Source organism: Bubalus kerabau, chromosome 10 (assembly GCF_029407905.1).
Source record: "Bubalus kerabau isolate K-KA32 ecotype Philippines breed swamp buffalo chromosome 10, PCC_UOA_SB_1v2, whole genome shotgun sequence".
Lineage (NCBI taxonomy): Eukaryota > Metazoa > Chordata > Mammalia > Artiodactyla > Bovidae > Bubalus > Bubalus kerabau.
Window position 1 is genome coordinate 34,848,736 of NC_073633.1, and position 26,707 is coordinate 34,875,442.

At 42.3% G+C, this 26,707-nt stretch overlaps 1 protein-coding gene across 1 annotated transcript in view; it reads right to left on the minus strand.

Annotated features, from left to right (window-relative positions):
- Positions 1-25,027: 25,027 nt before the first annotated feature.
- The window catches only part of SCG5 (secretogranin V), a 56,875-nt gene continuing 55,195 nt past the window's right edge, over positions 25,028-26,707 (minus strand). Inside the window, exon 6 of the mRNA XM_055537286.1 lies at positions 25,028-25,395. Within this exon, the coding sequence (XP_055393261.1) occupies positions 25,300-25,395 (96 nt within the window). The 3' untranslated portion in view covers positions 25,028-25,299. The remainder of the gene's footprint in view (positions 25,396-26,707) is intronic.

Consider the following 26,707-nt stretch of genomic DNA (forward strand, 5'->3'; position numbering starts at 1 on the left):
CCCGCGACGCGCTCGTTCGCGGAGACGGCACAGGGAAGAGCAAGATCTCCGTGGGATCGAGACAGATTAGGCGATTCTTTTCCGGTGGAGGCAGCGGGACTGCCGGCAGCTCGGGTTGAGCGGTCGCCGCGGCTCTGGTGCGGCTCCGCCCGAGGCCCCCAACTTCGAGGGCGCCGACCCCGGCGCCCCCGTTAACCTCGGCGGGCTCGCTGGCCGCCAGCAGGAGCCTGTCGCCAACATGACACCCTTCTCTCCTAGCCCGCCACGGGCGCTTTCAGCTCATATGCCGGCGGCCTCGGCTGTGAGTGTACAGAGGGAGTAACGGGGGGCAGAATAACCGAAAAGGACCCTAAAAATCTAAAATGCAAAGTCAAGGTTTCCATGCAGATTACTTTTAAAAGGGAGAGAACAGTCGCTAGGAGAGAAGAGGTTTTCGGTAGCAAGTTGAAGATGAATAAATCAAGAAAAAAACGTCAGACGAGGAAATAACTCTCTAGAAATGGAAGACAAAAACCTATGTATGTGAAAAACCGATGTCACATTCTGTATTCATTACTGAGAACCCGATGAAGAGTGGCGAACATATCAAGCGCAGAAATATTTTTTTAAAGATGAGCGAACACTTTGATTTGTTCTCTTAGCTTGGAAATCGGTTCCTCAAAGAGGCCGTAAACTTTTGTGTGTCGACGTTAGAAGCCCGTGCAAAAATCGACCCGGCTGCAAGGTTTGCAGACCGGCTCCAACAGCGAGGTCAGATGATGACGTTGAAAAACATTTGTTACAGAAGGAAATTTGAAGGTGTTTGTACTGACTACAGCAAAATAAACAAAACAATGAAACCCATCAAAAGGTACTTGTGAAACATTCGTGATTTAAGTACTTAGCTTAAGAAAACAAAACAAACCCCCAAACAGCCTGGATTTTTTTTTTTCTGTCTAGGCAGGCATTAGGGAGAGAGGGCAAGAAGTATTGAACTCCTTCTAGATGATGTTAGGAACGTAAAATCGATTTTTCAAAATAAATGAAACAAGAAGGAAGTCTGCATTAAATCACTATCTAGAGAATCTTCATCAATCTGCATGTTTTGTTTGTGCAGACGACAGTTTCTACCCATGAACTCAGTGCTGCACTTTAAATGTTTTCAGTAATTTTTTGTTTAAGAAAAAAAAAGCCATAGTTTGACCCATAGTTTCTAGTTGCCTGCAAGATTCAAACATTCAACAGGGCTCAAAGACTTATCTTGGTCAGTGGACTGCAGGAGAGATACACAGAAATATACAAAATATTTAGGCAATTAACAGCCCAGCCAAAGCCCACCAAGCTGTAGGAGCCAGCTGCTCTCTGCGTGTGTAAACTATTCCACCAAAGAAAAGGAAGCATATTTTACAGATTCATAAACTCCTTCTAATCTAAAATCAGTGCTTTAGTCATGGGTTGTTTTTTTTTTCTTTTCCAAGATTCATATAAATTGATCCAAATAAAACTACAGGGACAGAGTTTACCTCCTACATTGGAAGTAATTGTTTTAGAGCCCCAACACCCTGGTTTTGTATATCTCAATCTATCTCCATCACTATCTCTATTTAGTAAATGTTGTTAATCGCTAGGATTCCTCCTCAGGAGGCTTCTCAGACCACACTCCCTGCAGTTGAAACACCCCCACCCCACTCCGCTACCCAACAGTTCTCTGCCTCATTTCACTGCATCATTTTTCTTCTTTGCCATTTTCTCTCCCTCCCAGTAGAATGTAAGCTTCATGAGAGTGGGCACTTTGTCTGTCTTGGTCACTTTGATTCCACGAAGTATGTAGAATACAGAGTGTCTAACACAGATTTGGGGTTCAATAAGTAGCTGTGGATTGGGAATATTCAGCATATGCCCACTAGGTATGATTATCAGCTGAACCAATCCTGAGGATATACCCATCATGCATTTGGTAAAGATAGGCCCTCCCCTTGCGGAGTTTATAGTCTACTCTGTTGGTAAATATTTATATAGAGAGTTAAGCTTTCTGCCTCACATTTGTGTTTCCACAGCTCTCAACCAGTCATTGCAAACCATTATCTAATCTAGATGAAGGCAAAAGAGTAAAAATTCTTCAGACCTCTTTAACCATAATTACATAATTGAAACCTGCTCTTACTAAGAGAGGGAAGAAAAAGAATGACTCCATGTAGGCAAACTTAAAATTTGAAATCTGAGATGCCTAAACAATAATCACTAAATGATAAATTTCACTTACAGAAATCACTCTCAAATTAATTTGAGGCTGTTATGAGAGAAGTGGCAGTGCTGCTCAGCTACTGGTTTATAAAAGGAAAGTCCATTTCTCTTGTTTTGCTCACCTATCTATAAAACGTGTTTCTCTCCATCTAACTCACAAGATGCTAAGAGGAGGCTACTGTCCCAATCTGGAGAAGAAATTTGAAGGCCTTTGCATGGAAGTTTTTGCTTAGGTCTGCTAAAGCTATTTATGTCTGTTTCCTTAATTTCAGAGACCGTGTATGCCATCTTGCATTGGCTTCAAAAAGAATAAAGCCCTTTGTCCATTTGGAACTGACCTTATGTGGTAATGGTTTAGTCACTAAGTTGTGTCTGACTCTTATATCCCATGGACTGTAGCCTGCTAGGCTCCTCTGTCCATGGAATTTTCCAGGCAAGAATACTGGAGTGGGTCGCCATTTCCTTCTCCAGGGGATCTTCCTAACCCAGGGATCGAACCTGGGTCTCCTGCACTGCAAGCAGATTCTTTACCAACTGAGCTACAGAGTCATGTTGACCTTATGTGTTCCTCCTTAAAAAAATGTGATAGTAATCTTGACAATGATTACAGAGAAAAATATTTGCAATGGTCAAATAACAGTTAAATGATTTACATTCAGAATAGATTCCTTTTATAAAGTAACAAGAAAAAAATTCCACAAATAGCTCAATAGGAGTTGGCAAAGCACATGACCAGGCATTTCACAAAAGAAGGAAACTGAACAGCCAATAAACATGAAAAGATGCAGATTATACTAGTAAATTGTGAAATGCAAACAGAAATAAGAAGGTACCCTTGCTTATTGAGCAGATTAGCAAAGATTTAAGTCTGTCAGTATCCAGCATTGAAGAGTATGGAGAAGAAGGTAATTAAATGTATTGCCAATGAGACTGTAAATTGGTACAACCATCTCAGAGAATAATTTGTCAAAATGTGATCAAATTAAACATGCATCCAGTAGGCTGTGCTGTGCTTAGTTGCTCAGTCATGTCCAACTCTTTGCGACCTAAGGGACTATAGCCCACCAGGCTCCTCTGTCCATGGGGATTATCCAGGCAAGAGTACTGGAATGGGTAGCTGTTCCCTCCTCCAGGGAATCTTCCTAACCCAGGGATCAAACCCAGATCTCCCACATGCAAGTGGATTCTTTACCATCTGAACCACCAGGAAAGCACAGACCTAGTGTACCACTCCGCCATTCCACTTCTAGGCAGACACCTTAGAAGAATTTGAGTGCATGTATGAGGAATAAAAACTTATATGAGTACTTCTATTGTGGTTTGTTTATAATAATCTTAGTGCCTATTAACAAGAGTAGGAGAAGGCATAATAAATTATTTTATCCATACAACAAGATGCTTTACAGTTACTAAAAAGAATGTTCTAGATTTTTCTATTTCAACACAACAGCTCAAAAACCTAGAGATGTTTGAAAAAAAGCAAGTTGTAAAATGATACAAGCAGTATGACACCATTATGTATATTTTATAATAAACATATAAAACAATAGTATAAATTGTTTATGGAAACATATGTATTCATGTAAATATATAAATAGTGACTTGGAAACCAGACCCTTGATGGTGCCCACCAGAATAGAGTGGGGGAGGGAGTTGAACTGGGGGTTCAAAGACAAAAGAGATTTCAACTTTATAATGCTGTTGAAAGTTTTCTTTTTAAAAAAATATTAAAATTAATGTGACAAAAATGTTGACAGTTTTCATCTCTGGGTGTGGGCACATGGATATCTGTTAGACTATTTTCTTCATATTTTGGTTATTTTTTCAAATTTCTCAAAATTAAAAAAAAAAGGATTTGATCTTTCTATTATGATTTCAAGAGTGATTTTGATCCTCATGTGGGCCCTGAAGACTTTTCCTTTCTAAGTGTCCTCTGTAACCAGCTCTAATCGAGATAGGCAGGCTTTCAGAACACATCCAAGCCCTTACTGGTATCTGTCTGTCTGCGGATCTGTCTGAGAGTCAACTCCTGCCTAGTTACCTTGCTTCACACATAAGCAGTTAATTGTTGACTGGTTTTCTGTATATTCAAAAATGCATGTTCATGTGAAAATTCTGAACAATGCTGCCAAATAAAAGGCTGAATCATGCAAATTTTAATACAGTTTGGACTTAATTCTATACAAGTATTTATTGTTCACCTTACATGTACAGTGCAGTACATAAAAGGTGAAAGCAAAAAGTATGGACCAAAGCATGAAAGTCCTTCCCAGTAGGTATGTGGACATTGTGGAAAACACTGAACTGGGAGTCAGAAATTCATTTTTCTGATGCAGCATAGGAACCGAGTGCCCCTGGGTTAGATATTTAAACCTTCTAAGCCTGAATTCAATCATCAGGATTATAGGAATGGTAATAATACCAACCTCTAAGTGGGTGATGGAACTAAGTAACATACGCTCCGTGAAAGTGCCAGGCTCATAACAGATACATAATAAACAATAGTATCTGCATGCATACTAGAGTTCAATTGGTAGCTAAAACAAGACAATGAAACTATAATATCAGCATAAGTCATGTCTTTGACTCTTAATTTCACAGTGCGTAATGCAATGGATGCCACATAGTGGGTGGTTGATAAAGCTTGATGAGTACTTACAGGAGGAAAAGAAGAAGGAGAGGAAGGAAGAGAGGGAAGGGGGAAAGAGGGAGGAGGGAAAGGAGAAGAAAGGGAAAGGAGAAAAAGAAATGAAAAGAAGCAGTCCTATTTCAGTAAATGGCACAGCAACTTCTATTTTTGGTAAAACCAGTAAAGAGTATAAATACCCCACAGAGGGGCAGAGCAAAAAAGCAAACCCTTCTGGCTTTCTTCTGTCTGCGTCGTAAGAATCACTTTAACCCAAACTTATAATCCTCAGGATGTTTTCACTGCAGTGACAAAACTTGAGAAAAAGAGACCAGAAGATACCTGAACACATAACAAGACAGACTGAAGCTCTGCCAGCCAAGGTCTACTGGCAGAGACATGAGACTGAAACAAGACAGACAGAGACAGAAATGTATCACTCGGCAAAAATTCACATCCCCAGTGCCAGAATATAACAGAACCTGATGGATATGAAGATCCCATCCTTGTGTGCAGACTCAGTGACTCTTGTTCAGTCTGAAAAGTTTCCATTTGTTTTGACCTCTTTGATGTGACCTCACTCTTAGAAAAAATTGGAGGGGATTTTCATCAGTCATTGATTTCCTGCTTTCCCTTAGTATTTGAACTGCTGTGGTCTTCATTTTCCAAATCTTTTTTTTGGGGAGATAATTTCCCCCCAAAAGCTCATCCTACTGCAAATTTTAAATGTCAACACCTTGGAGAAGATCTGCTGAAGGTGCTTATTAAACTGAAGGTCTCTTGGCTTTACCCCCGTTGTCTTCCACTACCCTGTTCCTTTTTCTTTTACTTTTGGCTCAATTTAACTCACTTACAGCCTTTGTTCCTTTGAGACATTTGCTGTTTACTAGGAGCTATATTTTCGGAGAAGGCAATGGCACCCCACTCCAGTACTCTTGCCTGGAAAACCCCATGGAGGGAGGAGCCTGGTGGGCTGCAGTCTATGGGGTCGCTAGGAGTCGGACACGACTGAGTGACTTCACTTTCACTTTTCACTTTCATGCACTGGAGAAGGAAATGGCAACCCACTCCAGTGTTCTTGCCTGGAGAATCCCAGGGACGGGGGAGCCTGGTGGGCTGCCGTCTATGGGATCGCACAGAGTCGGACACGACTGAAACGACTTAGGAGCAGCAGCGGCAGGAGCTATATTTTACGGCTTTATCTTTTTTTAAGGCATGGACATCTATATCTGATTTTGCTCTTGCTATTATTAGGACAGTTATGTCCTAATAAGTAACTTGTTCTGCCTCATTACATTTTTTAAAAAGAGCTTATAACATTACAAAAATATTAATTCATCCAAGAAAACTTGGGAAATAGAGAAAATACAATGAAAATTTCCATAATCTCATCCCACCAAACCACTGTTTACACATACCCAACACACACACACACACACACACTATATATATATATATATACACACACACATACATATATGGATTTACTTTCAGTGATATAAAGTGTGTATGTATATCTTAAAGTTGATTTTATTAACTGCTTAACAAGTACCAAACCCTAGGCTTTACATCTAATTTAATCTTTATAACAATCCTGTGAAGTTGCTGCTATTATTTGCTCTCTTTGAAGGTGAGGAAATGGATATCCAGAGAGGTTGTGTAACTGTCTCAAGAGCACACAGCTATATGAGACAGAGGAAATATCCACAGTCGGTTGATATCTACACCCCTTCCACACCATACACTGTGTAGTTGAATCTATACTACACACGGTGTTAGAGCTGGTATTCAAACACCACGATTGCACCACAAAAAAGCACCTTAAATGCCAAGTAATTTAAATAATTCAGTAGTCGGTATTGTCAAGACATTGATTGTGTAAGATGTAAACGTATGTATGAGAAATACAAGTTTATATTCTACATGACTTTACTTGTAAAAAATTCTGAATATGTGAACACTGAAAACTCAGGTATGCTGTTTTGTTGGGGCTTCATGCAAAAACTGCTTTATTGCGATTACAATTGTTATTAGTGGGAGACAGTATCAGTCTGTTTTTAAAATAGGTGCTCATTAATAACCTCAGTGCTGGGGATCTGCTCAGGGCAGAGAAGTGGAGAGCTGAAGGTGGGAAAGTAAATTCAAGATCTACTTTCCCATCTAAAGAACAGGCGCTCATATGTCAATTTGCACTGGGCTCACAAAGGGTTCAAATTTAAATCTCTTTTAAGTCTTGGTTCCTTCTTCACTCATTCCCTCCCTGGCTTAAAAGGTTGGATCATCTGGAATATGATTTCTCATTCCTTTTTAAAAGAAAGACAAAAAATGTAAACTGTGGGCTCCTCGCTGCTTATGTCAGAGCAATACATGTGTGCTTTATATAAACTAACCATTTGTCTATTAATGTTTGTAAAGAGCTTCGTAGACAGACGGCATTTGGGACACACTCTCTAGAGAAATGTGGTGCCTTTGGAAAGAGGATCAGACAAGGATGAAGCCAGTGTAAAGAGAAATCCCTTTATGCTCACACCCAGAGTGTGAAAGGAAATCTCTAAGATGAGCAGCAAATTGCATTTCCCGCTGTGTTGACGGCCACGACACGAGGTAGAACCTGCCAAGGAGATTAGGTAGCTTGGCCTTTAATATTGGTTTTTAGATCCTATGTTAGTTGTCTGTGTGACAAGAGAGAGAAAAATACAGAGGACATACTTCAGATTGGACAGCGTGATAGTGTATCCCCACATACTAGCTTTCAGATGATCTCCCAGGGGGTTCCTGATGACTGGTTACCCCATTAGCCTGAGTGGTGAGGGGGTCTTGGGATCTCCCAGGGGCATGTGTCTACCTGCCTACACACCCACCATGGTGTAGGGAAATGCAGGTCTGGGCACAGGCTCTTAAAGACTGTAATGTATGGACAACAAAATGGTGAATATAACAAAAAACAAGCAGACTCCAGATATAGAAAATAAACTAGTGGTTACCAGTGGGGAGCCTGGCGGGCTACAGTCTATGGGGTTGCAAGGACTCAGACATGACTGAGCAGCTAACAACTAACATCGGTGGGAAGAAGGAAGCGGGGAGGGCCAATATAGGGGCAGGAGAGTAAGAGGTACAAACTATTAGGTATAAAATAAGCTACAGCAATAATTGTACAATGCAAGGAATACAGTCAATATTTTATAGTAACTGTAAATATACTTCAATAAAAATAAATAAATACTGTCAAGCATGGCTCTTAGTCACTGTTACATAGAGCCATAGAAGAAAAACTTTATGAAATACATCACAATGATTTCTGCAGCAGCTACTCTGCTAGCCAGAGAGATCCATGAACATTCATGGGCAGATTAGGGTATACTTTCCTTGGACAAATCTCTGTGGCCACCTCTCAATACCATGCTTAGTCACTCAGTCTTGTCCAACTCTTTGCAACCCTATGGACTGTAGCCCACCAGGATCCTCTGTCCATGGAGTTTTCCAGGCAAGAATACTGAAGTGTGTTGCCATTTCCTACTCCAGGGGATCTTCCCAACCCAGGGATTGAACCCACATCTTTTGCACCTCCTGCATTGGCAGGCAGATTCTTTAACAGCTGCACTACCTGGGCAGCCTCAAAAAGCCTGCCTAGCCAAAACCTCAGGACACTAGCCTGAGCCCCTTGTTATGTTTCCAATATTCCTTGAAAGGATGGAAGGGTGGGAGGGAGAGGGAGAAGGAGCAAAGGGATCAAACAACAGCTTCCTTTAATTGGTACCTAAACTTTGGCTTTGTCTCTCTAAGTGTCTATTTTAATAGTCATGATTGCTATGTGAGCTCTGTGCTGTCAATCTGGGGAAAAGAATCTTGCCACTAGGAAGATGAATTAGAGTTTGCTTTTGATAAAAACATTTGATATAGAGTTGCACAAATACAGCTGGAGGAAGATGGGAAAGGAGCTACAAGTGGTTGCTCCTACCCCTGGGGACACTCTCAGTCTCACTTTCTGCAAATCCAATGTTCCAGCCAAACTGGACCATGGCTGGTCCCTAAGCATATTCCCAGAGCCCCACTTTCAGGCTTTTGCTCCTGCTGCTCCTTCCACTTAGAATTTCCCACCCTCACCTCTTTTAAATTGTTGCTTCCTTTCAGACCCTTGAGCATTTTCTGTGATTCTAGGAGCATATGTTACTTTGTTCTAGTTGTACATCTACTTGATTTATCTTTGTCCATGGAACGTAGACTTTGAGATCTGGCATCATTGCATCCTTCATCCTGAGGTCACTGTGTGTCCTGAGCAAAGAAGATGCTCACTCAGTAAATGTTTGTTGAACTAGATTTCAATTAAAATAAAGGAGGCTGAATTGAATGGTAACAAAACTGCCCCAGATCTTATTGCTTTAGTCTGCTATTTTATCCTATCACCTGTGGAAACTGTATCAGGAGTAGTAAGCACAAGTGTTGATCCTTCAGCTAGATGCTGGTGTTGCCCATTCAGGTGCTGAGTTCAAGTCCACCCCATCTCTTTGCTGCCAGCACCCCAGTCTGGGTCACGGTCATTTCTCATCTGGATGGATGTGGGATCTCTCTACTGACTGCTCTCCTCAATTCCACTGACATGGACATGCAGCTGCTGGAGTCAGCTTCTTAAATCCCATACTAGATGTTGTCCTTCCCTTGCCTAAGACCCATTCTTCCTAGTTCTTACCAGTCGTATTATTCAGTTTAACTTACCTCATTTTTCTCTGTCTCCTCCACAAGCTCTGGGGGGCAAGGATCATCTCTGCCTGGTTCCCTGTCTCCCCAGGCTCTAGCAGAGTACCTAGAATATAGTAGATGCTCACAGACATTTGTTAAATGAATAGATAAAAGTGCAGAGTTGTTATCATTCTCCTTTGCATTAGAAGCCTTGCTCTATCTCCAGTTTTCCTGGCTTTTGCGCTTTGCTTAGAACTTGCTGGACAAATGAGCATGGAATGGCCCTGGATCTGAGCCTTCCTGTAGAACCTCAATTCTTAGTTATTTCTTAGTGGAATCAGAGAGCACATCTCTACGCTCTGTGTGCCCCACCCATTGAAGACCAGCCAGTGGCACAGACTCACTCTGAGAACTTCAACTGCATCCTGTCCCCTTGTAAAACCAATCAAGAAACAACATTCCAAAGACCCCAGAGAAGTAAGGAAGTTTCACTGCCTGCCAGATAGGATAGCATCCACTCTATTTAAAATATCACAGTAAAGTCTTGTGAGAAATTAATAATGCACTGTTGCTCTTGTCTTTGGGGAGACCTTAAAGATGTGCGGTAAGCAGATATTTTCATTTTCTTAGCCTGATGAAACAGGGCACAAAAGAAGAAAGCGATATTAAATGAGAGAAGGAACATATGTGTACGTGCCCAGGAATGATGTGCATGTTGTCAACTGATTTTACTTTTTACTCTTTTTCTTTGAAGCAGGGTCAAACTACACTTTCAGAGCATCCATATTTCCTGATGCCTTTTCCTTTACTATTTATTGATGGAGGCTTGCATATCTCATCCTAATTCATCTTGAGGAGACAGGGTATAGTGACAGCATTTTATCATGGTTGTAGTGGCTTCTGAAAGCTCAGTTCCAAACCACAGGAGTATCTGATTGTCATTTGGCAGGACGGAGCCTGGCGGGCTGCCGTCTATGGGGTCGCACAGAGTCGGACACGACTGAAGCGATTTAGCAGCAGCAGCAGCAGGCTGGTTAGAAAGGTCTGGGGTCTCAGAAATCAATTCAGGTGATGCCAAGCCATGTTTTTCAGATCTGGTAGAATTTTGCAAGACTGACTGTGGTCAGGTGTAGTTCTGCCCACCGTTCAGGGAAGCCTGGCACGCTGCAGTCCGTGGGGTTGCAAAGAGTTGGACACAACTGAGTGACTGAACAATAACAACAACAGAGAGCAGTGGAGTGCCTGCATTCCACCCACTCTCTCCTGATCTCTTATCGTCACTGGTTCTCACGCTATCTCTGGTTGTAACTATACCCACAATACCCACAACAATACCCACAATTGTTTTCCCAAATGGACTTGGCATCAGAGTCACTGGAGGGACTTAAACTTTTTTTTGATTCTCAGAGCTTGCTCTAGAATACTAAATCAAAATTTCCTGGGCTAGAGCCTAAGAATCTGTATTTTTACAGCACTCTTCAGATGATTCTCATAAGTAACCAGGTTTGGAAATCACTGGTGTAGAGGAAAGAATTCTATTTGCACCTAAGCTCAACCAGCAACTGCCTAAACAACTTTAGACAAGTCACCTCTTGGACTATCAGGAAAACAGAAGAAATGATACCTACATAACAAGGATGTGGCACATCTAAAGGACATTACATATGTGATCAATCCCTGGGAGTATTTAACAGGCCAAGTTAGTTAATACCCTGATGGTGATTCTGGCTTCCCAGAATCTTTTTTCTGAAACAGCGTTTAGCTTCTTCTTCTATGTTTAATTCCTTATGAAAGTTCATTTCTCCCTTTCTCAGTCACTAAGAACAAGGCCATATGTAGATGAATCATAAGACCATCATGCCATGTGTTCTAAGAGCCTTCCAAGTTCATTTCTGTAAGAAATGCTCAACGTTTAATGCATATTGTTTCTCGCTATCTCTTTCCAAATTGCCAGTACAGTTTCCATTTCTGGGAAATTACATGTCTGGATCCAACTCTTTTATCTTTACATTTCCAACTGCTCTGTTTTCCTTCTTTCTTCCCATCAAATTTTCATATTTTGACAGTTTTAAGACCAGCTCTTCCTTGATCTTTTCCTTCCTATAATATATTGAATTGAAATGAGCCCATTCTCCTTGGTGTGCCTTCTCTCCAAACACAAAATATTCTAAAGTTCAGATTCTCTGTCTGTGAGTGGGTCAACATCACAAAAAGTTTGTGGTTTCCTCCATCATAAACAAGAGTGCTTTAAATGAACTGTTTCTTTTCTTCCAAGCATCACAGAAAGGTTGGGACAAAAGGAAATTCATTTTTAGTAAGAAAAGTTACTTATTAAAAATAGTGATGGGAAAAGTATGTAAATTGATTCAGGAGAAAGAATGTGTAAAATGCTTTAACTTAAAAGGAAATACTCGTGTAGACATCCACAATGAATCAGGAGGAAAGCACTCTAGCGTCTTGAAAAAAGCTGTTACACTGTTTAGTGTTGACAAAATCTGTCCAAAAAAAGCCCTTTCCTCTTATGATGTGGAGGAAGAAGACAAACTGCATGTAAGAGCATCTGATTATACATACTTCATTTGGGAATGTGTACCCACTTGATCTGAGTATATTAACAAGCATGGTATTAGGTGCTGACAGTGTTTTGTATTGAACATATCCATTTGTAAAAATAAAAGAAATACTCTATTCACTTTTTCAATTCTCTGCTTTATTTAAAAAAACTACTGCAATGTGGTTTGAGTTGTGAATCTATTGAAGACAGCTTTGATGAATCAACAGTCAGGGCATATGTAAGAAGTGATTTGGAAAATTTTCTCTGGGTTATGAGGGGGTGTGTAGGGGCATCTCTCCATACTCTTTCTTGCTTTTCCATTGGCCCTTTCACTCTCTAAGTTCATCTACTGTCACAATAAAAATAACTCTCTCTCTGATGCCAAACTCTCTCAGAGTTTTCTGGGGGTATGGTTGCCTAATTCAAAAGTTGTTGCTGTTGTTGGTTGCTTGATCATGCCCGACTCTTTGTGACCCCATGGACTGCAGCATGCCAGGCTTCCCTGTCCTTCACCGTCTCCCAGAGCTTGCTCAGACTTATGTCCACTGAGTCAGTGAAACCATCCAACCATCTTGTCCTCTGTTGTCACCTTCTCCTGCCTTCAATCTTTCCCAGCATCAGGGTCTTTTTCCAATGAGACGGCTCTTCGCATCAGGTGGCCAAAGTATTGGAGCTTCAGCTTCAACATCAGTCCTTCCAATGAATATTCAGAGTTGAAAAGTAATCTCGCTTTGGATAATGGGTGCCACCTGGATATGATGATGATTCCCCACCAGACACTCCAAAATAGCATCATCCAATCTGAAAACTTCCAAAAGCCACGGAGGATAAATTAGGTAACAGCCCATTCCAAACCTCAATCAAAAAAGAGCAAAGTATAGTGAAAAAGAAAAAAGAAAAAACCTCCATTTTCACCTTCTTCATTCATGCCAATGTACAAATGGGGCAGGGGAAGATGGTTCCTATGTCAATGCCGATGATAAAGCTTGAGTGTGATTACACCTTTGCTGCAATTACTCAACATGAATATTATCATTTAAAAAGGAGTCTGAAATTCCAGTCTACAACTTGGCCATACTTTCTCCTGTGGAGCTATAAAACGGTAAATAATGGCTAAACTGAGATCAGGTCAACGGGCTCTACTTTGACCTTTGACAGAGCATTCAACTGACCTGTGCTTCAACCACTCCTAGATGGAAAAGAGAGATTTCCTGATGATTTACTTGATAGAGTTGAGCAGGAAGATATGATATGGACTACGGTCACTTCTAAGAATAATAGCTTATGAATGTTGGCTTAAATTTGTAAATCTATTAGTAATGATGATTAACATTTAGGATCTTCTTTGTCGACACTGTGCTAAGTAGCTGAAACATTGGATATGGTCAACTGGTGCACAATATTTACTTCTATCACCTTCTACGTTCCTTCCTGCACAGAAGGACTGGAAAACTAAAAACTGCATTTGCTAACCTGAGGCCAGCAGGATTCTGGAAGAAAATAAAACATCGGATAGATGCACTCCCATACGCTTTGAAAGAGGAGAGTATTTTTCTGCTGCTGTTTCTGCTATGAGAGATAGTAGCTGCACACTTGTGTCAAGACAATGGCTTTGGGGGTATCATCATCTGTCATAGCACGGTGGTGGTGGTAGTGACATCAGTCACCACTTCCTGATATCTGGATTCCAGTTATGCTGGTGACCTTGAACTGGTTAAGCCCAGCTGTGGCTTCCTGCCTGCTCCTCCACATCTTCAAATAATTTTCTAAGCACCTAATTCTTTGCATTAAATCACTTTCATCTGGAAATATCCAGAGTAAAGAATTTGTTTTGTGCACTGTAATCTGACTAATTCTGAATTTGGCACCTACCTCAAGGTTGAATACAGGTGTGGTGGTGCAGGGAATTTGTCCTTACATCAATTTGATGAACTAAGTATTACCTTTCCCACTTGACAGATGAAAGAATTAAAATTCATAGAGACAGAATAACATTCAAGGTCACTCAATTTGTTAGTAGCAGAATCCAAGGTCAAATGCAAATCTAATCACAAAGTTTTTTTTGCCTAACTATGCTGATGGTATGGGATCAATACAGAATAATTATGTACAAAGAGCCAAAGATTTTTTTATTTGCTTTTATCTACAGCACATGAAGGAAGAGTCTACATCTTACATAGCTTTTCTGAGGTTCTCAAATCCTAGAGCATTGCTCAGTATTTGATGCCTAGGTTAGGTCCTTGAGAAATGATTGCTGAAAGAATAAATGAATAAATGGACGGCATTGTGATGAGTTCTGACCAAGGAAAGTGACATCCAAAGACAACAATTTATATGATGGCCTGCTTGTGGTTTTATTGAAGTTGTCCAACTAGTTTTATTAGTCTTTTTCTCACTCCTCATGTGTTCAGTTGCTTCTGCTAAGGTGGTGGTGGTTCAGTCACTAATTCATGTCCAACCCTTGTGACCCCATGGACTGTAGCCTGCCAGGCTCCTCTATGCCTGGGATTTCCCAAGCAAGAGTACTGCAGTGCGTTGCCATTTCCTTCTCCAGGGGATCTTCCTGATCCAGGGATTGAACCCGGGTTTCCTGCACTTCAGCTGGAGTCTTTATGGACTGAGCCACTAGGGAAGCCCATGCCTCCACTAAGAGCGATTACAAGTATTTTTTTGTTTCATATATATATACACACACACACACACACACACACACTTGGTTTCTGTTGGGAGGAATAGCTTATCAACAAGTTCTACTGCTACATCAAAGTCATCAAACAATAGAACATGCAGTCTCTTAGAGTGGACTTTTAGATCTATATATTCCATCCCATCTTGTTGCACCTCTTTTCTAAAACGTTCTTTCTTTACAATTCACAAGTAAGGTTTCTGAACCCAAATTCAAGGACATGTTCCTAGTAGAATCTTTGCAAACACCTTACCTTTGCTTACAAACCTCAGAAGCCAAGGTAAGACAGCCACAAAGCTCTTGCTAGTTTTTTCAGGGGTTTCCTCTGAACCAATAGCAACCCATTTTCCCCTCTAAATAGTTATGGCAATTTTCAGTGGCTTCTGCTTTCTCAAAGGGCCGGGAACTACCAGATTTGCTATACTTGCTTACTTGCTAAGCCGCTTCTGTGGTGTCCGACTTTTTGCAACCCTTTGGGCCGGACTGTAGCTTGCCAGGCTTCTCTGTCCATGCGATTCTCCAAGCAAGAATACTAGAGTGGGTTGCCATGCCCTCCTCCAGGGGGTCTTCCTGACCTAGGGATGGAACCCGAGTCTCTTGTGTCTCCAGCATTGGCAGGCGGGTTCTTTACCACTAGCGCCACCTGGGAAGCCCACCAGATCTGCTATATTCTACATATTTTCTTTCAATTGCCAAACCCATGAGTATTTTAGGAGGAAATTTGATCCATCTGTTTCTGATTCATCTACAATGAAGTCACCAAACTGAGGACAGCAGCTTGACAGCCACAGAGTCCTGGTAGAGACTCTTTTATCCTTTAGAAACGGAAGTCATGAATGTGAAGAACGAGCATTCTGAATCCTGCTGTACTCAGGCTGTTCACAAAACTGAGGCTTCAAGTGGCTTCAGGAAATGTTACTTTCTCAAAATAGATACTTCTTTAAGTAGGTCTGGCTTTCAATAGTTCTCCTGATGAATGTCCTGGGAGTTGCTTTTGAGGGGTGATGGAACTCACCCACCCTTCTGACTTCTCCTTGGGACTCCTCTGTGCACTAAGCAAGTTCCCATGGATTGGCCAATGTTTCCCAAGGTCTCACTGTTCTAATTCCCAAAGCAGTTACCATAGCACAATATAGTTAAAGACTCACATATGCCCTGTTTGCTTCCCACATGGCTACTGGATATTCCCCTGGTCAGAGGAACACCCAAAGATGAAAGGCCATAGTGTAACCCAATGCTGAGGCTGCCCAGAGATCTGCCTTGATGGTAAGCAAGGACCGCTCCCTAGTCTGGTCTATTTCCTTGATGATTAAGTCATGCACGGCCATCGTTTGAGTACAGCAAATGGAGATATGTAGCTGGAATGCCTTAGCTGCCAATATCTGGATGATGATTCAGGAAAGTAAGGTGAGGTTCTATTTCTGATATTTAAAAGAACTTGACAATCATATACACAACTTATTGTCAATCTGTCAACTCAACATAAAGTAAGGGGTAATAATGGTAATCTTCTTTTTTTCCCCCTGGCCGCACCATGCAGCTTGCAGGATCTTAGTTTCCAGACCAAAGATTGAATCTGGGCCCCAGCAATGGAAGCTCCAAGTCCTAAGCATTGGACAGCCAGGGAATTCTCTCATTCTTCCTTCTTTACACATACTCTAAGATATTCAAACTCATATGGCTTCTTTAAAACATTTCACGATGGTCATTCATTCAGCATTTACTGTGTTTATCAGGCCCTATGTAAGTACCAGGATAGAATGCAAAATGAGACACAGTCCATGACCTCAAAGAGTTTATAACCTAGTTGAGTGAGGCAGACACATCATAAACCTAAGTATTGGCTAGCTGCTGCTGCTGCTAAGTCGCTTCAGTCGTGTCCGACTCTGTGCGACCCCATAGACAGCAGCCCACCAGGCTTCCCTGGGATTCTCCAGGCAAGAACACTGGAGTGGGTTGCCATTTCCTTCTCCAATGCATGAAAGTGAAAAGTGAAAGTGAAGTCGCTCAGTCGTGTCCGACTCTAGCGACCCCATGGACTGCAGCCCACCAGGCTCCTCCATCCATGGGGTTTTCTAGGCAAGAGTACTGGAGTGGGGTGCCATTGCCTTCTCCAGTATTGGCTAGAGTGTGGTACAAAGACGGGTATTAACTGCAGAGATCAAGAGACCAAAATTAAAGTTCCAGCTCTGCCACAGTCACAGAGTCTTGGTTAAGTTATGTAATGTCTCTGCCTTAATTATTCATCTAGAAAATGTAAGAAGGGAGAATTAAATGATCCACATATACATAAACCTGCTCTGCATACATAGTTCAGTTCAGTCGCTCAGTTGTGTCTGACTCCTTGTGACTCCTTGGACTGCAGCATGCCAGGCTTCCTTGTCCATCAACCATCTCCTGGAGCTTGCCCAAACTTATGTCCATTGAGTTGGTGATGCCATCCAGCCATCTCATCCTCTGTCGTCCCCTTCTCCTTCTGCCTTTAATCTTTCCCAGCATCAGGGTCTTTTTCCAGTGAGTTGGCTCTTTGCATCAGGTGGTCAAAGTATTGGAGCTTCAGCTTCAGCATCAGTCCTTCTAACGAATATTCAGGACTGATTTCCTTTATTTTTTTTTAATTTTATTTTATTTTTAAACTTTACATAACTGTATTAGTTTTGCCAAATATCAAAATGAATCTGCAACAGGTGTACATGTGTTCCCCATCCTGAACCCTCCTCCCTCCTCCCTCCCCATTCCATCCCTCTGGGTCATCCCAGTGCACCAGCCCCAAGCATCCAGTATCGTGCATCAAACCTGGACTGGCAACTCATCTCATACATGATATTTTACATGTTTCAATGCCATTCTCCCAAATCTTCCCACCCTCTCCCTCTCCCACAGAGTCCATAAGACTGTTCTATACATCAGTGTCTCTTTTGCTGTCTCGTACACAGGGTTATTGTTACCATCTTTCTAAATTCCATGTATATGCGTTAGTATACTATATTGGTGTTTTTCTTTCTGGCTTACTTCACTCTGTATAATAGGCTCCAGTTTCATCCACCTCATTAGAACTGATTCAAATGTATTGTTTTTAATGGCTGAATAATACTCCATTGTGTATATGTACCACAGCTTTCTTATCCATTCATCTGCTGATGGACATCTAGGTTGCTTCCATGTCCTGGCTATGTCCAGGACACAGTCCAGCCACTATGGAGAACAGTGTGGAGATTCCTTAAAAAACTGGAAATAGACCTGCCTTATGATCCAGCAATCCCACTGCTGGGCATACATACTGAGGAAACCAGAAGGGAAAGAGACACGAGTACCCCAATGTTCATCGCAGCACTGTTTATGATTTCCTTTAGTATGGACTGGTTTGATCTCCTTGCAGTCCAAGGGACTCTCAAGAGTCTTCTCCAACACCACAGTTCAAAAGCATCAATTCTTCAGTGCTCAGATTTCTTTATGGTCCAACTCTCACATCCATACATGACTACTGGAAAAACCATAGGTTTGACTAGATGGACCTTTGTCAGCTCTGCATACATAGTTCAGTTCAGTTCAGTTCAGTTCAGTCGCTCAGTTGTGTCCGACTCTTTGCGACCCCATGAATCGCAGCACGCCAGGCCTCCCTGTCCATCACCAACTCCCGGAGTTCACTCAGACTCACATCCATCTAGTCAGTGATGCCATCCAGCCATCTCATCCTCTGCCGTCCCCTTCTCTTGCCCCCAATCCCTCCCAGCATCAGAGTCTTTTCCAATGAATCAACTCTTCGCATGAGGTGGCCAAAGTACATGAAATTAAAAGACGCTTGCATACATAGTAACTCATTATTATTATGCCTGGTTACAGGGACTGAATGGAAATACGTGGAGGTCTCCCAGAGACACACTCCTAGGAAGAGTGGTAAAAGAGTCAACACTACTTGATGTTGGGGGAAAGAGTGACCTCCTACATGGCTGTGACCTCCTACCTTTCCAGGTGAAAGTTACTAGGAAGATCTACCCCATATGTGGGAGTTCATATTCCCTATGACTGAGCCTCGACTATTCTGACATAATGAGGTGGAGATAGAATACTCACCCAGTCCTGAGTCCACCTAGCTTTACAAATCTCTCCCAGGGCTCACAAGACCTGGAATTTCTATTTGCCTTGACATTTCAGTATTTTTAGCTCCCTTACCACCATGTCCTATTTTTTTTTCTTGTGTAGATTAGAAACTTGAACAGCCTTTGGCCTGGTCTATATACTACTGCCAGTGATTTTTTTTAAAACAAGAAATTATAATGTTCCCACCTCTGATGAAATCCTCTTGAGATTCTTCACCCTTCAAGATAAAATCCATCCTTTCTCGTGTGACCCCTCTGGCTCTCTTTGGCAGTCTCTGCCTCCCTCACCAGACTCCTCTCTCAGCTCTTCTCTCCGTGTTACCCCCAACACTACCACCAGACGGGGCTCCCCCAAGCACCGTCGCCTCAATTTCCTCTGAAATTTTGAACATACACTCCTTTGCCTGAAACATTCTCCCTTCCATTCTCCTTCTTGATTTTGAAGAACTCTTTTTAAAAAATTTATTAAAAACATATTCCTTTAAAAAACATTCTACTTTATTTATGGCTGTGCTGGGTCTTCACTGCCATATGCAGCCTTCCTCTAGCTGCGGACAGTGGGGCTCCTCTCCAGTCGCAGTGGACTTTTTTGTGGCAGCTTCTCTTGTTGTGGAGCATGGGCTCTAGGGGTGCAGGCTTCAGTAGCCGAGGCCTGCGAGCTTAGTTGCCCCGTGACATGTGGAATCTTCCCACACCAGGGATCACACCTGAGTCCCCTGCATTGGCAGGTGGATCCCTAACCACTGGACCACCAGGGAAGCCCTGAAAAACTCTTTTGAGACTCAGCTTGGGTGTGACCTTCTGATTTCCTTTCCTGACCCTTTCCGTCTGGGTCAGCTGCCCCTCTTCTGGGTCCTCATTATACCTAAACAGACTCTGCCATGACTCCTGTCCTTCTACCAGCCCCTCTACATGGTGAGTTCCTTGGGCTCAGAAATCCTTTCTGTCTCCCCACCTGGCTCACCCCCAACTCTTGAAATGTTTGGATGGAATCACAGAATCCTGGAGAGAATCTTAGCCATCCTCACACGTGGAGGTGCAGGAATGCCCTCCCCAGAGACTATAAACCAAGTGCCCAATGAAAGTGCAGAGGAGACAGAGGCAGCAGTGCATGGGGGAGCCCCGTCTGGTGATAGTTTTAGTTTTAGGGGTAACATGGAGAAGAGAGCTGAGAGAGGAGTCCTGTGAGGGAGGCAGAGACTGTCATAAAGAGCCCGAGGAGTCACACACACATGCTTCAGATGCCAGCCTCTTCTGCGTTTAGGGGCAGAGTGTGAATACCATCTGCAGCAGAGACTAAAGTGAGAGGGAGAAGGGCCACTGGCTCTTCTTGGGTATCTAAGTGTCCTGGGAAAGGGTGTGGCTGGACCTACCCTGTGTTAGTGTGGTCCTTTGGTGAGAGGGCAGGGGAGAGTATGACAGGGTGGCAGGTGTTGGAACAGCTCTACATGCTCTTAGAGCTAGACTGTGCTCTAGAAAGCAGCCGTGACGGTGAATGGAGATAATTTTAACTTCATATCCCAATCATGGAGCCCCACATCAGCCACCCAGCTATGCATCAGGCAAGTGTCTATGCATCAGGCAAGACCAAGCTTTACCAACAAGGCTGTGTGGCAGCAAGATGGCACAGGAGGCTACAAGGATGCAATAATCTCTTCCCACCTGACTTCAGCAGATGGAGTGTCCTGGCGTCCTTAAACTGTTGCTTGCAGGGGCCCTAAGAAAAGGGATTCTGGACCACCTTGCTGGTGTGTGCTTGAATGATTATTGAACATAGAACACTGCAGTTGATGGAGAGTGGTGTTGACTGCAAAGTGGTGAGGAACCCAGTAGCCCACCAGGTGCCCCTTGCAGTTCTGATGCTCTGATGGAGCATCTTTCCCTCTTAAATACATGCTTGATGACTCCCAAAGGGCTCCCGGTGAGTGGCTAAATAGGATACAGTTTTTTTTTTTTTTTTTAAACTTTACATAACTGTATTAGTTTTGCCAAATATCAAAATGAATCCGAGGATACAGTTCTTAAGTGTCAGAGGAAGTGCAGTATTATTTTGTATTGGTCTACTTTAATTTTATGGCAATTCTAAGGTTACTAGGGTCTAGAGGCCCATAATATCTGTCTCTTGTTTGATCTGATTGACCAGTGGATTCAGGAGCTGCTGGCCTAATGGATCTACTAGCAATTAACTCTTTGATCTTTCACCTGGTGGTCAGAGGGCATTGATGATTATTGGCCATGACATTTCCTTTTGAAATCCCCATAAGTTTTACTCTACCCTCTTGCCTTTTTCAAGGCAATTTTCAAGGCAATTCTCCCTTTGAGAATCTGGAACTCCTTCATAAGAGGAAAAGCACCCCTCCAGATATGCATAGGCGCATAATTCCAGTGAGTATCAGAGGTTCTCTGATCAGACCTCAGATTCAGCCTGCAATCTACAAGCTTGTGTACAAGTTTGACCTTGCACAGAACCTTGCTCCCTTGACCTTCCCTATAAGACTTTACCTCTTGCATTACTGATTCTGTCTTTGGTTCCCCTGACCTTCTACTTCAAGCCTATTGATCGTCAGCTCCACTCAACTCTACTTGCTGTACTTGTCACAACAGAGACGTCATTCATTGTTACTTGAAATTTTTCCTTTGCAGAGAATCCAAACTCAGCTTCTCCCAGGCTGCTAACTCTTTTCCCTTTCTCTCTCATCCCCCTTTGTATCTATTGAAGCTTATTTTGGGTCACATCATTTCCATAGTTCTTTTGACATTTCTCAGATCAGTTGAGCCAACCTGACCCTTCACAGAGCCTCATGTCTACAATGGGGCATCTCAGGGTTGCTCTTCCTCGTGTCTTAGAATCTCGACTCCTTAATGTTGTATATGTGTCAGTTGAGGAGGGCTCACTCTCATGTCTACCCTATCAGCTCTTCCCCTCAAGGTGCTGAGAGTGACTGGATAAGGTTGCTAAACCATGTTGGCTGCTGCTACTGCTAAGTCACTTCAGTCGTGTCCGACTCTGTGCGACCTCATAGACGACAGCCCACCAGGCTCCCCCGTCCCTGGGATTCTCCAGGCAAGAACATTGGAGTGGGTTGTCATTCCTTCTCCAATGCATGAAAGTGAAAAGTGAAAAGTGAAAGTGAAGTCGCTCAGTCGTGTCCGACTCTTAGCGACCCCATGGACTGCAGCCTACCAGGCTCCTCCGTCCATGGGATTTTCCAGGCAAGAGTACTGGAGTGGGGTGCCGTTGCCTTCTCCATGTTGGCAGGGTCCTTACAAATTCAGAGTAAGTTACTAAACTGGGCTCTCAGAGCGTTTCACACACTTTCACCTTTTTCTAATTCCCTATTTCTGTGCTACTCAAGATGTTGTTCAAGGGCCAGCAGCGACAGCACTGCCTATGAGCTTAAATGCAAAATAGAAGGCTCTTCTGGAACTATTGTATCAGAATGTGCGGTTTTAACGATATCCGTACGTGAATCATGAACGATCAAGAAACACTCTCCTGTCTGTTCCCCACAGGAGTTGTTCTAAATTTTTTTTCCATAATACTTCATTCTTGATTCCCCTGTGGATGAGTGTATCAGTCAGGGACCAGTTGGGAAAATAGAAACTATCCTAAGGATTTCAGAAATAATTCAATATAGAACATGGTTTATACAGGTGATAGCAGGGCCAGGAACCCAAACAGGAGTTGGTGAAATAAACCAGAGATTAACAATATGACAGAAGCCATGACCTCCATAGGCTGCAGGGACCAGGGGAAGAGGTGACATGACTGGTGCCCGGGGAGACCAGGCTTATCTAGCAGGACATGGAGCCTCAGAGAAGACGCAACTACTGGACACAAAAATGAATTACCTTGATTTCTTTCATTTTCTCACCTTCTACTCTGCCCTCAGCCACCTCATGTTAGACCCAGCCAGATGTCAGCTGACAAGGGAGCCTAGGAAACAGGGAAAGGCAAAAAAAAAAAAAAAAAAAAAAAAGGCATTGAAAGGCAAATGAGTCAAACAGCCACCTCCTCCTCCTGCTTCGCTTATACTTCCTTCCACCTAACCTCGGAATATGTCTTTGGCCATCTTCCCTTCCTTCTGGTCAATCCTGGAAAAAAGGTCTCTTTTATTTTTTGAGAGAGCTGAGATTGGTATAAATTGTAATTAAAATGCTTATGAAACACAGAATACCTAGGGTAGACCCTCCCAGCTCTAAACATCTCTAGAATGTGAATGAATTATCTTTTAAAATCAGGTGTTAATGATTCTTTTGAAATGATGCTATGGATTGTGGAGAAATTGCCTGCTGAAACCCTCTAGGAAAAATGCTTCCTACTCTGAAGCAGGTGCCAATACCTCTCCTAATTCATATAAGTGATAATAACAGACTCAGGTGCTAACTAAATATGGACAAGCTATTTCTGTTACACAAGTCATTGACATTTAGATTTAATAATCACTTATTAGAGCTTAGGACTTCCATGGTGGCTCAGATGGTAAAGCATCTGCTTACAATGTGGGAGACCCGGGTTCAATCCCTGGGTCAGGAAGATCCTCTGGAGAAGGAAATGGCAACCCACTCCAGTACTCTTGCCTGGAAAATCCCATGGATGGAAGAGCCTGGTAGGCTACATACAGTCCATGGGATCACAAAGAGTCAGACACGACTGAGCAATCAAAATATTAGAGCTTCCCAGGTGGTGCTAATGGTAAAGAACCTGCCTGCCAATGCAGGAGACATGAGTTTGACCTCTGGGTCGGGAAGGTCCCCTGGAGGAGGGCATGGCAACCTACTCCAGTATTCTTACCTGGAGAATTCCATGGACAGAGGAGCCTGGTGGGCTAAAGTCCATACGGTCACAAAAGGTCACATACGACTAAAGCGACTTAGCACGTAGCACACATTCACTTATTAAAATGAAAAAATGATCATTCTAGGACTTCCCTGGGGGTCCAGTGGTTAAGACTCTGTGCTTCGGATGCAGGGGATCCAGGATCGATCCCTAATTAGGGAGCTAAGATCTCACATGCTGTGTTGTGCAATCAAAAATTTTTTTAAAAAGAATGATTTTTGTCCCTGAGTGCTTTCTCACTGTCATCTCTCTTCTATAGAAAAGGAAATTGAGGGCAATGATATCAAAGCCTGAAACCATTATCTCCTTTACAGTTGTACGGTGAGGAGGTATAAAGAGCACAAAAATAATCTCACCAATGAACTAATTCCCACCAGCCTTTCTCTGAGTTGATTTTCTGACTTGGGAGGACTCAGCTGAGAGAAGACGGCACGACTCTTCAGACACATGCAGGAAAGCACATCTGCATCTGCATTCCAATATTTAAAAGTAGTGTGGAGCTGCCTGACCTACCTGGAGCTCACAGATTGGATGCTTGCTGCCTGAGGACCTTGCTGGTGTCAGTCTGAGTCCCCAGTGCACCGCCCGCCCCCCTCCCCAGAGCCCAGCTCTGTGCCTGACACATGGTGGAAACCCAAAGTCTGCTGAATAAATAAAACAACTCAGAGTCTGTTGACCTGAGTTCCTGTTTGTTGACTGTGCCACTTTCAGCTTTTCATGGAAGCTGAGTCTCAGTCCCACCATCTGTAAAATGGGAATGATAATACTGACTCCATATTTACTTCACAGTATTTGAGCGACTTCACTTTCACTTTTCACTTTCCTGCATTGGAGAAGGAAATGGCAACCCACTCCAGTGTTCTTGCCTGGAGAATCCCAGGGACGGGGGAGCCTGGTGGGCTGCCGTCTCTGGGGTTGCATAGAGTTGGGAACGACTGAAGCGACTTAGCAGCAGTAGTAGCAGCATTGTTGTTAAAATAAGATCATGTTTGAGATTTTGTCCTGGTAAGCAAAGAAATCATTCATATAATGCTCTAAATTTAATTTTTAAAATTAATTTTTTTTTAAATTTTAAAAATTTAGAGCCTCAAATTAAAAAAAATTCACATACCTGTGCTTGCACATTTATTAAGATGTACCCAAGTGAAATGTGTCGGCTCCTCCTCCTGGATACTGTTTCCTTTACCGGTGTGTAACAGTGTATAAGGGCTGACTGAACTGCATAATAAAAATCAAATGCCAGCTTTTTATAGACTTGGCCAAAACAGTGCCACCCAAAACACCATTTTAAATTGCAAGAAATCAGAGGACATTTCATTCATTTGCTTTTTATTGTTGTTGACACATACACTTCAATTTTAATGCTCATTGCAGATCCACAAGTACAGGGGAAAAAAGGCTCTTATCCTAATTTAGCAGAAAGCAGAGCTATCGGCATGAAGGACAACACAATAACAAAATACGTTTGCTTTTCATCCATACTTATCTAAATTAGAAACTTGCTGTCCTTCACAGGGGCTCTAACAACACATGGGCAGAAGCAGTACCAAGGAGGTATAGCAGGTCACATGAATTCCACACTGCGTCTTCACTTTACTCTGGGTCCTTATCTTCATCTGAAAAGTGGGGGACTGACTTCTTTGCAACAACATTGTCCAGTCTCTGTCCTTGTAGATATGGATTGACACTCTGAAAAATATATATGGTTTAGAATCATACGTGAATAACAGATACAGACATATCACAGAAGAGGTGAACAAGAACTCCTTCTCACCTATTGGGTTAACTAGGTAACAGTGGAGCCTACCACCTACCAATTGATGACTTCGGCGCACTAATCAATACCTCAGTAGGCAGAGACACTGAAAGACAGATGTGTCTAATTATGTCTTTCACACAACTCATTATCAGATGCAGTTTGGTCCCACTCCCTTTTTTGGAATAAAGATTGGAAGTGAACCAGCTAATAAACCCTCACTATTAACTTAGATACAAAGCCTCACATGAAACAGAATTATTATCCCATGGCCTTAGAGAAGAGAGACTACAAACTGAATTAAACCATTTTACAAGAAGAGTGTTCTAAAGAGGAGGACAGAATGTAACCAAACGGGAAGAGTGGTCACAGATGACCTGCTGCTGTGACTGACTCTTCCAAAGCAGCATTCCACTTAAAAAGGGCTCATCAAGGGCTCTAGCTATCACGGTCACCTTCTCTCAGTCAAATTCAAAAGCCGAAGGAAAGGAAATTATACAGAAAGCTTCTTTATTTATTATTATTTTTTAGGATGTATACAATTGTGATATTTTACTTAAAAATTTTTTTATTGTAGTATAGCTGATTAACAATTTAGCTTCAGGAGTACAGCAAATACATATATCCACTCTTTTTTTTTTTTAAGATTCTCTTCCCACATAGGCCATTACAGAGTAGTGAGTGGAGTTTCCTGTGCTATATAGCAGTTTCTTACTAGTTACTTATTTTATATATAGTAATGTGTATAGTGAAAATTGCTCAGTTGTGTCCAATTCTTTGTGACCCCATGGACTATACAATCCATGGAATTCTCCAGGCCAGAATACTGGAGTGGGTAGCCATTCCCTTCTCCAGGGGATCTTCCCAAACCAGGTATTGAGCCCAGGTCTCCCACACTGCAGGCGGATTCTTTACCAGCTGAGCCACCAGGGAAGCATAATGTGTATATGTCAGTCCCAATTTATTCTGTCTCCCCCTTATTCCCTGGTAACTGTAAGTTTGTTTTCTACATCTGTGATTCCAAACTACAGAGGTATTACCTCATCGGTCAGAATGGTCATCAAAAATCTACAAACACTAAATGCTGGAGAGGGTGTGGAAAAAAAGGAACCCTCCTACACTGTTGATAGGAATGTACATTGGTACATCCACTATGGAGAACAGTATGGAGGTTCCTTAAAATAACTAAAAATAGAACTATCATATGATCCAGCAATCTACTGTTGGGCATATACCCAGAGAAAT